The following is a 13,050-nucleotide window of genomic DNA, read 5'->3' as shown; positions in this document are numbered from 1 at the left end:
TGAAAATATTATTAGCACAGTAAACAAGGAAGGTTTTCATGCTCCACAAATCTTTTATTTATTCATATTGCATAGACATATCCTGAACACCTGTTATTTTTTCCTAATGACTGCTTTGACATTTAGTCAATACATTTGCTTCTACAACAGATAAAAAAAGTCATCAGAAAGCGAGTTTTTTTCATGCCAAAAAACTGAAGGTGTCTTCTTGCTGAGAAGCAGCACATGGCCTGAGCAAAGCTATCAGGTTCAAGTTTCTGCCAAAATAAGGAATAAGCCTCAGACACTCATTTTTCCACATCCACAGAACTGGATGATATCCTCACAGTACTGACTGGGCTGTGCACACCCAGATTTCACCTGCTAATTCTGACTTAGAAGAGCTTCAGAAAGCAACAATCAATCAAAATCACTTATTTTACATGAGGCAAGGTAAATGATTAAGTTCACCTCTTCTTCTGGATCATTTACTTCACTTTCATTTCCAGATTGTTCCTCTGTCTCTGCTCCACCTTCCTCCTCTTCTTCATCCTCTTCCAAATTCTCTCCTTCTGTAATGGAATCCTTGGAATCTTTGTCATTCACAATTCCTGGAATTTGGAAAAAGAGAAAAATTTAGAACCTTAGAACATATATAACCACTAAAGTTATACATGGAAGATCAGTTCAGAAGTCCATTGTTACTGAGTACTGTAACTTCCCATTGGTAATAATACTTGACTTCTGAATGAAACATTTCCTATATAGTTAACTTAGACATAAAGGGTAATAATGTCCTGTCAGAAAAGGAGGAAAATATTAGAGAGAATGTTTAAAATCTCCCAGAGGATAGAAGAAGCTGTGCAAACTGCCTCAAAACATCCTCAAACTAAATGTGGGCCCTACTGACACATGCAACAAAATCTGGTTACCAAACTACAGAGACTGCACAAAACCAGCAGGATCAGAGACAGGAAGCCCCTGCAGTCTTTTGCTGCAGTACTTCCCTCTACTGTCAATTAACAGTTTTGAAACAACAATTTTCCCTGCCTATAATAAACCTTTATGATTCTCCCCTAATGCTCTGAGGCTGCACTTGAACCTATATGAGGATGTAGGTGCCTATATGAAATCTCTAGGAAAGCAAAGTCTCTTCCACAAGTACTGTCTGGTGTGCTCATCCTCCTTGCAGACAGCTCTGGCACTCTTACACTGTGGGTTTAGTTCATCTTGCAGTTTCTCTTGCTGACCTGCTTGCCTTCTGTCCTTCAAGATGTTTTAGTTTACACTGCATGTAAAATATCAAACATAAATATCTCCTTTCTTTCAGTAATGCATCCTTCAATCTATTAGATTATCTGTACCATTTCCACAGAACTGAAAAATTAGTCTTAGCTTTTTCCAGTGTTTCAGTGTCAAATTTAGTCTTAGATAAGAGATTTCAATCAGAATGTATTTAAGAATTGAGCATGGTTCTGATTCAGGAAAAAAATTAAGATCTGTTTTTAGAGAATGACTATTGCAATGTTTAAGTCACCCACTGCAAAACCCCCAAATTTTCAGCATACACTATTGTTCTCATACATTCTTTTTTCCTTCTTTTCTTAATTTAAAAAGCCACTTAATCCTCCAGAGAATTGCTGATGTCTAGACTTCCAGTGGCCTGCAACTAGTTTCCTAGTTTCTCTAGGAATTTACTGAGGAGTCAACACAGTCATTACTCTGGTTGTCATTCCTTTTTTGACATTAGACCAACTGCACTTAGGGTCAGCCATCAATATAAAGTTTTGTGAAGCTCCTGTTATTTATAGGAAGGAAGTGCTGAGTAACTTTTAAAAGAATATTACAGTTTAAATAACTCATTGTATATCTTTTCTTTTGATATATCATTTTGAGAGCATGAAAACCATGAGTTCAGATCACACCATAGGGGAATTCCAATCTGCTTTTCAGTTACTACATAGGGCATTTCAAGGCATGTCAATTACATAAATATTATAATTTTAAAAAATGTTCCTCCTAAACCAGAAGTTGCCACCTTTTATGTGATTATTAGACACATTCATCCCACTGAAATATTAATATTCATCCCATATTCTTAAAAATTGAATGAGTGCAAGTTGGTGAAGTGCTCTAATTAACACTTAAAAAGTGCAAGCTTTAAATATAAAATCTTTTAATGAACAGGTTTGTTTTCAAATAAAAATGGAAGATTAGAAAACAACTCAATTTAACACTGAGTACAGTAGTAGCCAACATTTTCTAAGAACGGATATGTAGAGCTTTAAAGAGATTTAAAGATTAATATGATGATAACAGTTTAAATACTCGCTAATCAGTCTATTTTCAACACAGCTGTGCTGCCAGCCCCATTGTTTTCTCCTGAAATTAGTTTGATTCCTCCATTTTGCTGATTAATGATTTTCTTTCTCCTAACTTGCACCATGTGACTCCATAAATTAATAAACACACAGACACACACTTCTGCTCTCCAAATATCATTATATTAAGAGTATTCATATTGACTATTTTTACAACATCTATTACTTTAGAGTTATGAAGATTCTGTATGGTATCTATGATGATTAGAAAGAAATATGCAAAAAAGGTACAAAAACATTTCTATCATGAGAATAAATGATCCTAACAGTAACAAAAGTTACCTATTACCAACATAAAGAAACAATTTTAAGAATTACAGGAATTGTCAAAAATACCTTACTTCCCTTGCACATTTTCTTACCCAATTTTATTAGGAATTCTCGTTCCAAGTCTTGCACCTGTCTGACAGCTTCTTCCAGAGAATTGCAGAGCTTTATCTTTGGTCTCAGCAGTTCCAGTGTATCACTGATCATATAGTCTATGTCTATAGGAAAAGGGTGGTCTTTTGTCCAAACATCCAGACTTTTTTTCCACCACACATAGCGCTAGAATACCAAATACTGAAATCAATTATATGCACACTGAAGTTTATAAACGATTTAAGTTATGAAGTTTAAAATGTCGTGTTTGCACAGTAAAAAATGCAAAAGCTTTCATGTCACTACTCTCCTATTTCATACAACTGTTAGATATTTTGATATCACTAGAACTTGTTTGATAATACTGGATATCACAAACATTAAGAATCATAACTACTGTTAAAAGTATGAAGACTAAACAAAAAAGCCCTGACAAGAAAGTGCCTTCCCATGGTAAACTCTTTCTACAAGAGATGACCATTTAACAACCAGCCAGATTTTGATTCCTTCCCCCAAATATTTTCAATAAAATTAATTTCCCCAAAGGCATATTATGAGGAAAAGGGGGAAAACATCATTAAAAAAACCTGTAGACTGCAGCCAGCTTCAATTGCCTTATCCAGTTTGCTTTACAACAAATTCACATATACCTCTTAAAGTGAAAAATTAATGCCAATTTTAAGTGAACCTAACAGTAGAACATGAGAACTAAGGTGCTGCAAAAACTGCATCTGAAAATGAAGTATGAATAACAGAATCTTATTTAAAAGATTACATGTTCAAGAGGATGGCTAACTGAAATTATTAGGTGTAACAGAAATATAATTGCATCTTCCCCAAAACATTTCTTTTTGCATTTAAAAATCAGACTGTATCATACCATGAGCAGCATGGTCCAGTGGGAGGTGTCCCTGCCTATGGCAAGGGGTTTGAACGAGGCGATCCTTGAGGTCCCTTCCAACCCAAACCATTCAGAGGTTCTACACTTCAACACACCACTTTACACCTTGCATGCAGATGAGTGACTTTGTACCCTTAAGGTTTGAAATAAGCTATCACCTTAATTTTAGTTTTTCAATACCCTTGTTTTAGTATAAATTATAGAGAAAAGCAGAAGGAAAAAGAAATTAAATCCAGCAAGTTTTAGCATGAATTCCATGGTCTGGAATTCCTCATTTCAGTGTTTAAACACTCATTATGAAATCTTTTCCCCACTTCATTACATTTATTGAGTCAGAACTTTCTTTGCTGCAACTTGTGCCCATTACCTCTCATCCTCTCACTGTGCAGGCATGAGAAGTATCTGACTCCTCTTTCTCTACGAAAACCATCAGCTGAGGACAGCAGCCTAAATAATCTCTTCTTCAAGTTCAGCAAACTCCTATGTGAGCACTGAGTGCCTCCAGATCATTTTGGTATAACTCAACATATTACTTGAAACTAAAACTGCTACCAGACAGACAAGCTTCTACAAATTACAGAGCTAGAAAACAGTGAGACAAATATGTACCAGACTAACTTATAATAGCTTGTTAAAGAACTTTACAGATCTGCATAAAATTTAGAATACCTGAAAATATACAAGGAAGCAATCAAGTTTTCGCTTGCTGGATCCTCTGTCAAAATACTGCCCGCAGGTATCAAGGATAGTACAGACAAGTCTGATTCTGAAAAGATGTTCTGGAGGGTCCAGTGGACTAGGACTGCCATCAGGGTTCACACCAAAAGAGGTGAAGGAATACAGAGTTCTAAATATTACAGCTGACTCCACCATTCGATAATTGTAAAGTTCCCCCAAAAACTTGGCACTGCTGATCCGCCGTTGGTTGAACTTTGGTTGATTAACCTTTATCAAAAAAGAACAAGAAAATTCGCTCTATCATACAGACACAACAGAAAATTTGAAAACCCAACCCCAACCAACCTTTTACAAAGGAAAAAGGTGTATAAAAAAGTTGACAGAACTTCTTATAATAAAAGATGCTTATTTATAGCTACATACATTACACAAAAGTAAACATTAAAAAGTAGTTATGAAAGTTGGTCAGCTAGTAAGTTCCACTACATTTAACATACACTCTATGATGACTTTTCAGTTAGAGAAATCTTGTAAATATAACGGCTTTTAAAATATGGACTGGTTTCCAAAGTTACTGGAAGTTGTGTAAATCTGTCTACACTGTCAAAGAATAAATTCCATGGCCTTACTATGATAAGGGAGGGAAAAGAATTGTCTTAAGTAATGTTAGTTTGGTTTTGTTGGGGTTTTTTTTGTTGGGGCACAGTTATTGTATTAATTTAGATAAACCTACACAAAGCAAGTACCTGAGGTAGAAAAGCCATCAGACCCAAACAAAAAAAAAGAGAATCCAAGGATTCCTTTCTTTAAGTACAATTATTTTTGTTTTCCATTCAACATAAGTAGATGAGTATAGCTTAGCAAGGATACTGATTGTTTACCTCCATTCCTAGTCGAATATCCTCTAGTACTCCATCCACAACATGAATTCCCACATCCTCCTGGTAAAGGACCAACCCTGCTAAGAGGTTGGCTACACAGTGAATACTATTATATTTCACATTCCAGATGTTGATCATACAGCATATAACATAGTCCTTAACTTCTGCATCCTGCCAAGGCAGCTTGCGCATCTGTCTCAGGACCTAAACCAAATTTTAAGACAAGCTTCACATTTTAGCAGGTAAAATATCAAGATGCTCCCTGTCATTCCCCCCTCTCCTGGCTGGGATGAAATTCCTGTAAGCACCTGCAAACAACTTTGTTCTCCCTTCCAGGCATCCTCTAGACCTGCAGTGGCTATGGAAGAATCTATGTACATAACCCAACTGCTGTCCTTGAGCAGATCAAGTTGTCCAAGGCTGTTCCATAATTTCCTTGCCCTCACAGTCTGTATTTAACTGAAGCCTTTTGTCCCTTATTATCCCAATACAATGTACAGAACACAATGATTCTCATCTCACTCTCCCTTTGTTCGGCATGTGATGCTGTTGAGAACACAGGTCCACAACTATGTTCCAATAAAAGAAATTAACCATTTTATTCATGAATACAAAAAGGATCCCTCTTCCTTGCAACTGAAAAAACCATAGCTCTCCCCAGACCTTTTCCAAAGTTACTACTACACCACTTTCAGTAAAAACTGCATTGAAGATTTTGAAAGGATTTACCTTCTCTGTGGTGACCTTGGAGAGATCCTTGTAAAGAAGCTTACGGATATATTCCTGCAAAGGAGGACGTTTTTTCTTCACAGTTTTTTCAGCTGGAGGAGGATTACAGTAGTAATAGGCATTTTCTACCATTGTAACATAGCGTGCATCAAGATGCATTGCTTGTTTTTTCCTCATCATTTGTTCCTGGAAACAAATGCAAATGACCAGTTAAGAGATGCTGACATACCACATTTTCAAGCCAAAGGCTTTAAGAGTTACATTTGGGATACAGCAAATATGAAAGGTTGCAGAAAAGTAAGTTAAAAGCTTGGGTAGAGAGAAAAAAAGATAAAGTAAATATATATGGCTCTGTGTTGCTCTTTCCACAGTCATTTTTCTTTATGATCCCTCTTTTTATAATGGCTCACATGTGGTAAAAAAGGTTTCTGAGAAGTATTTAACTCAAAATGTTAGTGCTACTGTTCAGATAAACGGTTCCTAAGACTACTGATTAAAACATTATTTAACTAGATTTTATTTAACTAAAGTAGCTGAAATACTGATGTCTTGACACAAACACAGTGAATTATCATAAGACTGGCAATCTACTTTTTACATCAGCATGTAACTCCAGAGAATTTCTGATGGTTTATATGAATTTCCAAAGGTTTAGACAACAGAATTTGCCTTATTCCATGCTCCATTACTGCTGTTTACCAAAGCAGAATCAACTGCAAGAAAAACAGGATCTACCATAAAGTAATATTTCAGGAAAAATCAGACAAGTAAGACTTAGCATTAATTACTGTGCTTAATTGTTATGATTGTCCGGATTTTTGTCACTTAGTAAGATCTTTTCTCCATACTTCACTTTAGATGTATAAGTAAAGGCTTGTTTTTTGGGGTTTAAAAATTTATTTTATCCAAAAAAAGCAGTTCTAAGCTGCTGATTTTTACAGTTAAAGATGAGCTTAATTCCATTATTAAATTACTTTTTAGTATGCATCTGTGTAATTATATGTATATAAGTGTAACTCTGTAAGTGCTCCTATGGTGGTTCACCAGGAAACTGGACCTGTATAAACTTTATTAGCTGCTAGAGGTTGGCTACACAGTAATTTATAACTCCAAATAGATAAACAAAATTAACATGTAAGTACTGTTTCATCCCTACACACAAATATTAGTATATCCATTCAGGCAGTCCTGTAAACCAACCAAGAGTTTAAACCTCCTTTGATTACTGGTGAGAAACCACGATTTTTCATGCTGGTGGCCTTTCCACTAAACCTGAATAATTTAAAATTACTTTTATAAGGCAGACATTTCAGTTAAACTGAAATGTCAATGTACTCAAACAGCTCCATAACCCTGAGTTTCAGCTGCTAATTCAATGAGGAAGAGTAGCTTTGTGTAACACAGTAAGCCAACAAATAACGTTAAGTTTCCTCCTGGATTTTAGTCATCGATCAACAGGAAGGTCTCCAGCTGACAGCAACCCTAAGGCATTTCATTCTTAACCTTTTCCACGACACAAATGGTCTTTCCTTTGATTCCCTGTGAGACTGTTCCTTTCCAAATGGGAAATTTCTGTCAGTAACAGCACATTTTCCTACAGGCACCTAACAGATGCACAGCACTTAACAACTGAGTACATAAATTGTTTTATGTGGGGAAAAACACTTAGAGTAGAAAATTCCCAAACTTCACCATGTCATATATGTTAATGTTACCTTTGAAAGCGTTTCACCTTTTCTAGATAGATCAAGAGAAAATACACCTTTGCTGCCATAACAGCATTTGCCATGCTACATTATAAACAGAAAAATGAAATGGGCCAAAGTGAAACAAAACAGAGAAAATGGCGGAAGGGCTTGCAAATAACATTTTAAATCCTCTAAACCTACACAATTTATATATTTTTCTGTTATAAAAAGTTATACATTACACTGTAAATAATAGTTCGTAACTAAAATGTGTCTTCCCAGAAGAGACAAGAAGTCTCAACATGACTGTAACTAATTGGGTTTTGAGCAGTCCCGAGTGTGTGTTCTAACTGTAAGTGGATTGTATTAGTCTTAATCTCTACTTATTAAAAATCCTCAGCATTTCAAGAAACTGTTTCAGTCCTTTTTCAGCTAAGGCATCAGACGGGCAGGAAAGAGGAATTAAAACACTACACTGTTTGTAGTGACAAAAACCTTGATGCAATTCAGAAGAAAAAAGCAAGACCTGTGGTCCAAAGTGCTTGAAGCCCATCAGCTACTTTGGGTCATTCTTTTACTAGGCTAAAATTAAGAACTACACAGGTAAATCACTACATTTAAAGATTAGGTTTCTGTTTTTCCTTTGATAAAAACAGACCAAAACAACATTAAAGTATCCATGTTAAAATATTAAAACTGTTTGGGTTTTTCTTCTTGGCGAGTAGCACAATCTTTCTGCATATAGCATATATTGCAGAAGCATTTCAAAAGAAAATCTGTGACCATTAGGGAAAAAAGAAAGAAGCAACTAATCAAAGTCTAAGCATACTGAGAATTCCAGTTTTGGAAAGCATTTAACAACTGACATTTAAACATCAGATTACAGCAAGATACTGAAACTGTTCCTGCTTCCCTTTAATACCTGCACTGCTCTGCCCTGCTACTCATTCTGACAGTTCAAAATGGAAATTTTTAATTTCCTGGAAGCACATTATTGTTATAGTGAATTAACACAGTTCTACATGAACTGCATTTACTTTGCCACAGCCTCCTTCTGTACAAACAACACCAGTAACAGCAGTCACACCAAGAAGGAAGCCACTGTGCAGTTTAAATTCTGTATCTTTATTAACACAAGTGATCTGGCCCTAAAGCTCAAGACATTGTCTTAGTTAAATGATTAAAAATGCATCAGAAAGCTTTTAATACCAGAATTTCAAATATTCTTTCAGCAAGACCACAATGGCATAATACAAGTATTTGATATTTAAACTCGATTATGTTACAGAAACATAGACCAAGATGAAGCTGATCTTCCTTTCAAAGCTCCAATTCAAATAATCTAATTCAAATAGTTCATCAATCCTGATCAATCCTAAAGCCAATCTAGTTTTACATTAGTATTTTAAATTACATAAATGACACTGAATTTGAAAGATTTGCCAAGATGACCATTACTAGAAATACACATTGTCCTAATAAAAGAAGAATCTCTAAATAATCTGCAAAACATGAAGCAGTTGCACAAAACCAGGGTATGTTCACAGAATAAGTTGCTTAGTGTCACTAAATTTGCAATGCTCTTACAAACACTTTACTTCTCAATAAGTAATTTTTCCTTAATTACTTTTAAAATCCATTCTTAACTATTACTTTTTTCCACACCAATACAAAGCAACATTGTCTTTAATAGGAGACATGCAGCCTGTTTGGAATCTTATTATAAAATACATCATCAGCAGTAAAGATTAGGATCAATAATTATTTAGAGGATCAACAGGCCTTAATTCTACCCATAAGAGTAGATCAGCTTTACAATTGATTAGATTTTTACCACAGGATTGTTATCAGATTGCTTTGGGAGAAATCTTTTCCGGAGGTCACACCAAATTGTACAATAAGATTATGATCCAATTTGTTTAAGATTATTTAAGACAAAATTAATCTCTGTAGGTTTTTTAGTGGAATGTTAGAAGATGCAGCTATTAAGATGGATGAAGAATATAATTCTATTTTGCCTATTTTACATCTCAATAAATAGATATTCCAAACTTATTTGCCATCTTTCACCTTCTCCTGGTTCCTCAATGCATAAGAAAAGACTACTTATCCAAAACCTTGTGAGGCTTTAAGCCTCAGTAATTCAAACAGTGTTTGTGGTTTGTCTTGCACTTCACAGTTAAGCCATATTCAGCATTCATCCAGCAGATTCCAGCAATCCAGCTAACAGTCAGCATTTTTGTAGTGCATAACACTAAAAGCAGTCAGTTACAAAAACTAGCTCTGGTATAAGCATTTCATTTTTCCTGACTTCTAAAATTTTTATTAACTACCAGAAAGTGCTAGCAATGAGTAAAATGTCTTTTAAAGATAATGGAACTGAGTATTCAGGGGAAAAATTCTTGATTATGGAAAGGAATATATTTCACAATACAACACATCAGCTGGCAAACCTTTAGAGGACTGAGATTCAAACCTTTCAAGATACAAAGTACACTGCTACAAAAAGCAGGAGCCAAGGAACTGGCAGTTCATTTGCCCATCTCTTTCCTCTCATGACTATACCACCTCAACAGATGTTCTGACATTCAAAGAGGTTCAGAAAAAAACAGTATTTTTTGGAAAATGAATTGTATAGCAATTTACCCAAGTATGCAACTGCTTCTCCATTAATTAGAGCACAAGAAGAGAGACTACTGGTTTAAGAGAAAGTGAACCTATCTTTGAAAGTCTTCTTCAACCATGTCTGACTCGGTCTCTTGCCCTGGACAGAGTTTTAGGACTGTCTCCCATGTCAGAAATATATTATTCAGTTCTTGTTATTTTTTTATTCAGTTCTTGTTATTTTTAAGTCTTTGCCAGTACTTTTTCAGAGTTACAAATCCCAATTCTAATCTTAATTCCCAATCTCTATTTCTAAAACTGCTTCTCTTTTTGACATTTAGAACCCCAGATCATTAAACAGGGCATAGAAACCATGTTTTGAACAAATGTCTTCACTTCCAATTGAAATCACGTCTGGTTCTATCCTCTACTATTTTTCCCCTCAAACACTATTTCAGGCATGTTCAGGTACAGCTACAATATTCTTTCAACCTCATCCTCTGGGTTTGCCCTGTCTCTGAATTACTAGTAGTTCAAGAGCAATAGCTTTTTACTTCAGAAATTGAAGTTTTTCTTTTTACATTTTCTTTCAAGTCATGAAGAGGCTGTTAGGTCGACTGGAGTTCTCGAGAACAGTTTCAAAAAGAAGTAATTGCTTTAAGTCAGACCATGGCACCCTCCCCCGTAAGACAAGTTTTTTCTTACCAAAAGAACACTGGTTCTTAGGTGAGACTCTGGTGATCTGAAGAGGAATCTTCCACAGGTTTCCAGCAAGGTACACGCCATTTCAATATGGTGATGAGAGAAGTCTGACAGAAGCATCTGGTATGTATTTATATAAAAGCACAGCTTGTTAAACATCTTTTTCAGCTGCAGAAAACATTAAGTTATAGCTACCAGACATTATCTGGTGTAACAAATTCTTTATGGAAAAAATGCCAATGGATTTCACTGATCAGATGTTAGGATTGGCAAGGCCCTGGCACAGGTTGCCTAAAGAAGCTGTAGATGCCCCATCCCTGGAAGTGTTCAAGGTCTCTTGGATGGAATTCTGAGAAAGCAAGTCTAGGAGGAAGGTGTCCCTGTCCAAGACAGGGAATTGGAACCAGATGATCTTTAAGGTCTCATCCAACCCAAATTATTCTATGAATATTCAAAAGATTAATCTCATTTTAAAATTCTTATAAGAACAGTATATGGACACCAAATTTAGGCTTCAGAAGAACAGGATGTTTTGAAAGACCTGCATAAAAACCCCACCCAAACTACCCAATAACACTGCACAAGGGCACAGTAACCTCAGAGCACACCTAAACTGCACTGTTTTCAGTTAAGCAGTAACTATAATTAATACAGCTTTGCATTTTACAGCATTTTATAGACAAGAGAGGTGAAATTATAAGTGATTATAATTTCTTTAGGAATTCAGCTTTGATATTTATGAATAGTTTTTGTTCATTGATTCCTTATAGAAAGTGATGTTAAACTGTGAGTCTCAAGCATCTTTTATTAAAGGCACTTTGGTTTTTTAATACCTATTTTTAATTTGGGACTTGACACCAAGGTTTGAATGTTTATCAGCATGCAAAGTGAGATGATATGCATAGAGCTTAATGCTTTCCAGACATGTTTTGTTCCTCAACAAACAAAACCACTGGCTAAAATGGCATAAAAGCCTCTCCTTGCATCACTGAAATGCTTTTTGCCTCCAGTCTCTCTCCCTTATTGTTACCTTCTCCACAAAAACATTAATGGAAGTTTTGCAACGTACAGCAGATTAATAAGTAGCAATGTCTGCCATACTTCCAAAGAAAACAATGAGCAGTTTGGTTATGTCCAAATGTAGAAGTTTATTTTAATATATTCCTCCTATTAGAAGAGGAAGGAATTCTATACCTTCTAACTTCTATAGCAGCTATAAAAGTCTCCTCATACACAGCAGTCACAGACATCAAGGTTTAAAACATCCCATGTAATGAATTCAGGTAACATGAGCAGCAGGTAAGTGAAGGGGAATAGGATGGGGATGCATTATCAGCATAAACAGGAATACAGGACTATCACAACACCAACCTTTAAACAGTGAAGAGTATCGTTTTTGGAAAACATCTTAAACTTGGTAAGCTCACCAATAAATCTCACAGTTTTATTCTTTGTTTCAATGTTGATCTGGTCCTTTTTTCTTACCTAAAAAAACAACAGAAACTTGATGGCAGGCCCTCAAAAATACCCACTTCTTCTAAATTACTTTGATCTGAACATGCACAAAACACATTTGGGAATTCAGCAGTTTGGTGCCACTTTGGTTCCGCAAGCTCCACCTTAACTTCTCACTGGGTTTCCTAAAACCCTCCCTACACCCTTGTTTCTTCAGATTTTCAATTCTTTTCCCCATCTCCCCACGCCCCAAACCAATTGATTCCTCTAACATACCTACAGCCATAGATCCTCCTCCTTTGCCCCAGTAAAGTAGTGCTACAGTATTCTAGATTCTATATTTTCAGAATCAATAAGAAGTCTCTATGTGAACAGGGCCACTTGTACTGTCCTCAAGGAAATATTAAATATTGATGGCTTTTTCGAATCAGATTTAGTTATGTGCCGACTTTTAAAATAACTGACATTCAGCATAAATTTAGGAAAAAAACACAATTATGTATCTACGTCTAAACATAACCTGCAAAATTGTATTTCCCCAACAGAGAGAGGTTTTTTTCAGAGAAAGTTAACATTGTTAAGATTCAAGTAAGTCTGAGCAATTTATACACATTTTTAATGTCAATATTAGAAAAAAATTGAAATCTGTGCCACAGAGCTCAGAAAATGGTGAAGGAATCATCACTAACACA

General features: G+C 35.5%; 1 protein-coding gene across 2 annotated transcripts in view; it reads right to left on the bottom strand.

Annotated features, from left to right (window-relative positions):
* The window catches only part of UPF2 (UPF2 regulator of nonsense mediated mRNA decay), a 52,205-nt gene that overhangs the window by 17,419 nt on the left and 21,736 nt on the right, over window positions 1-13,050 (bottom strand). For both annotated transcript variants that reach the window (XM_021530978.3, XM_085568634.1), the window contains exons 10-16: window positions 12,275-12,388; window positions 10,907-11,023; window positions 5,910-6,095; window positions 5,181-5,384; window positions 4,291-4,566; window positions 2,723-2,906; window positions 451-590 (exon numbers count right to left, since the gene is read on the bottom strand). In XM_021530978.3, the coding sequence (XP_021386653.2) occupies window positions 451-590; window positions 2,723-2,906; window positions 4,291-4,566; window positions 5,181-5,384; window positions 5,910-6,095; window positions 10,907-11,023; window positions 12,275-12,388 (1,221 nt within the window). The remainder of the gene's footprint in view (window positions 1-450; window positions 591-2,722; window positions 2,907-4,290; window positions 4,567-5,180; window positions 5,385-5,909; window positions 6,096-10,906; window positions 11,024-12,274; window positions 12,389-13,050) is intronic.

The sequence above is a fragment of the Lonchura striata genome, chromosome 1A (assembly GCF_050655825.1).
Source record: "Lonchura striata isolate lonStrDom1 chromosome 1A, ASM5065582v1, whole genome shotgun sequence".
In the NCBI taxonomy this organism is placed as follows: Eukaryota; Metazoa; Chordata; class Aves; order Passeriformes; family Estrildidae; genus Lonchura; species Lonchura striata.
This window is presented reverse-complemented; position numbering and strand designations above follow the sequence as displayed.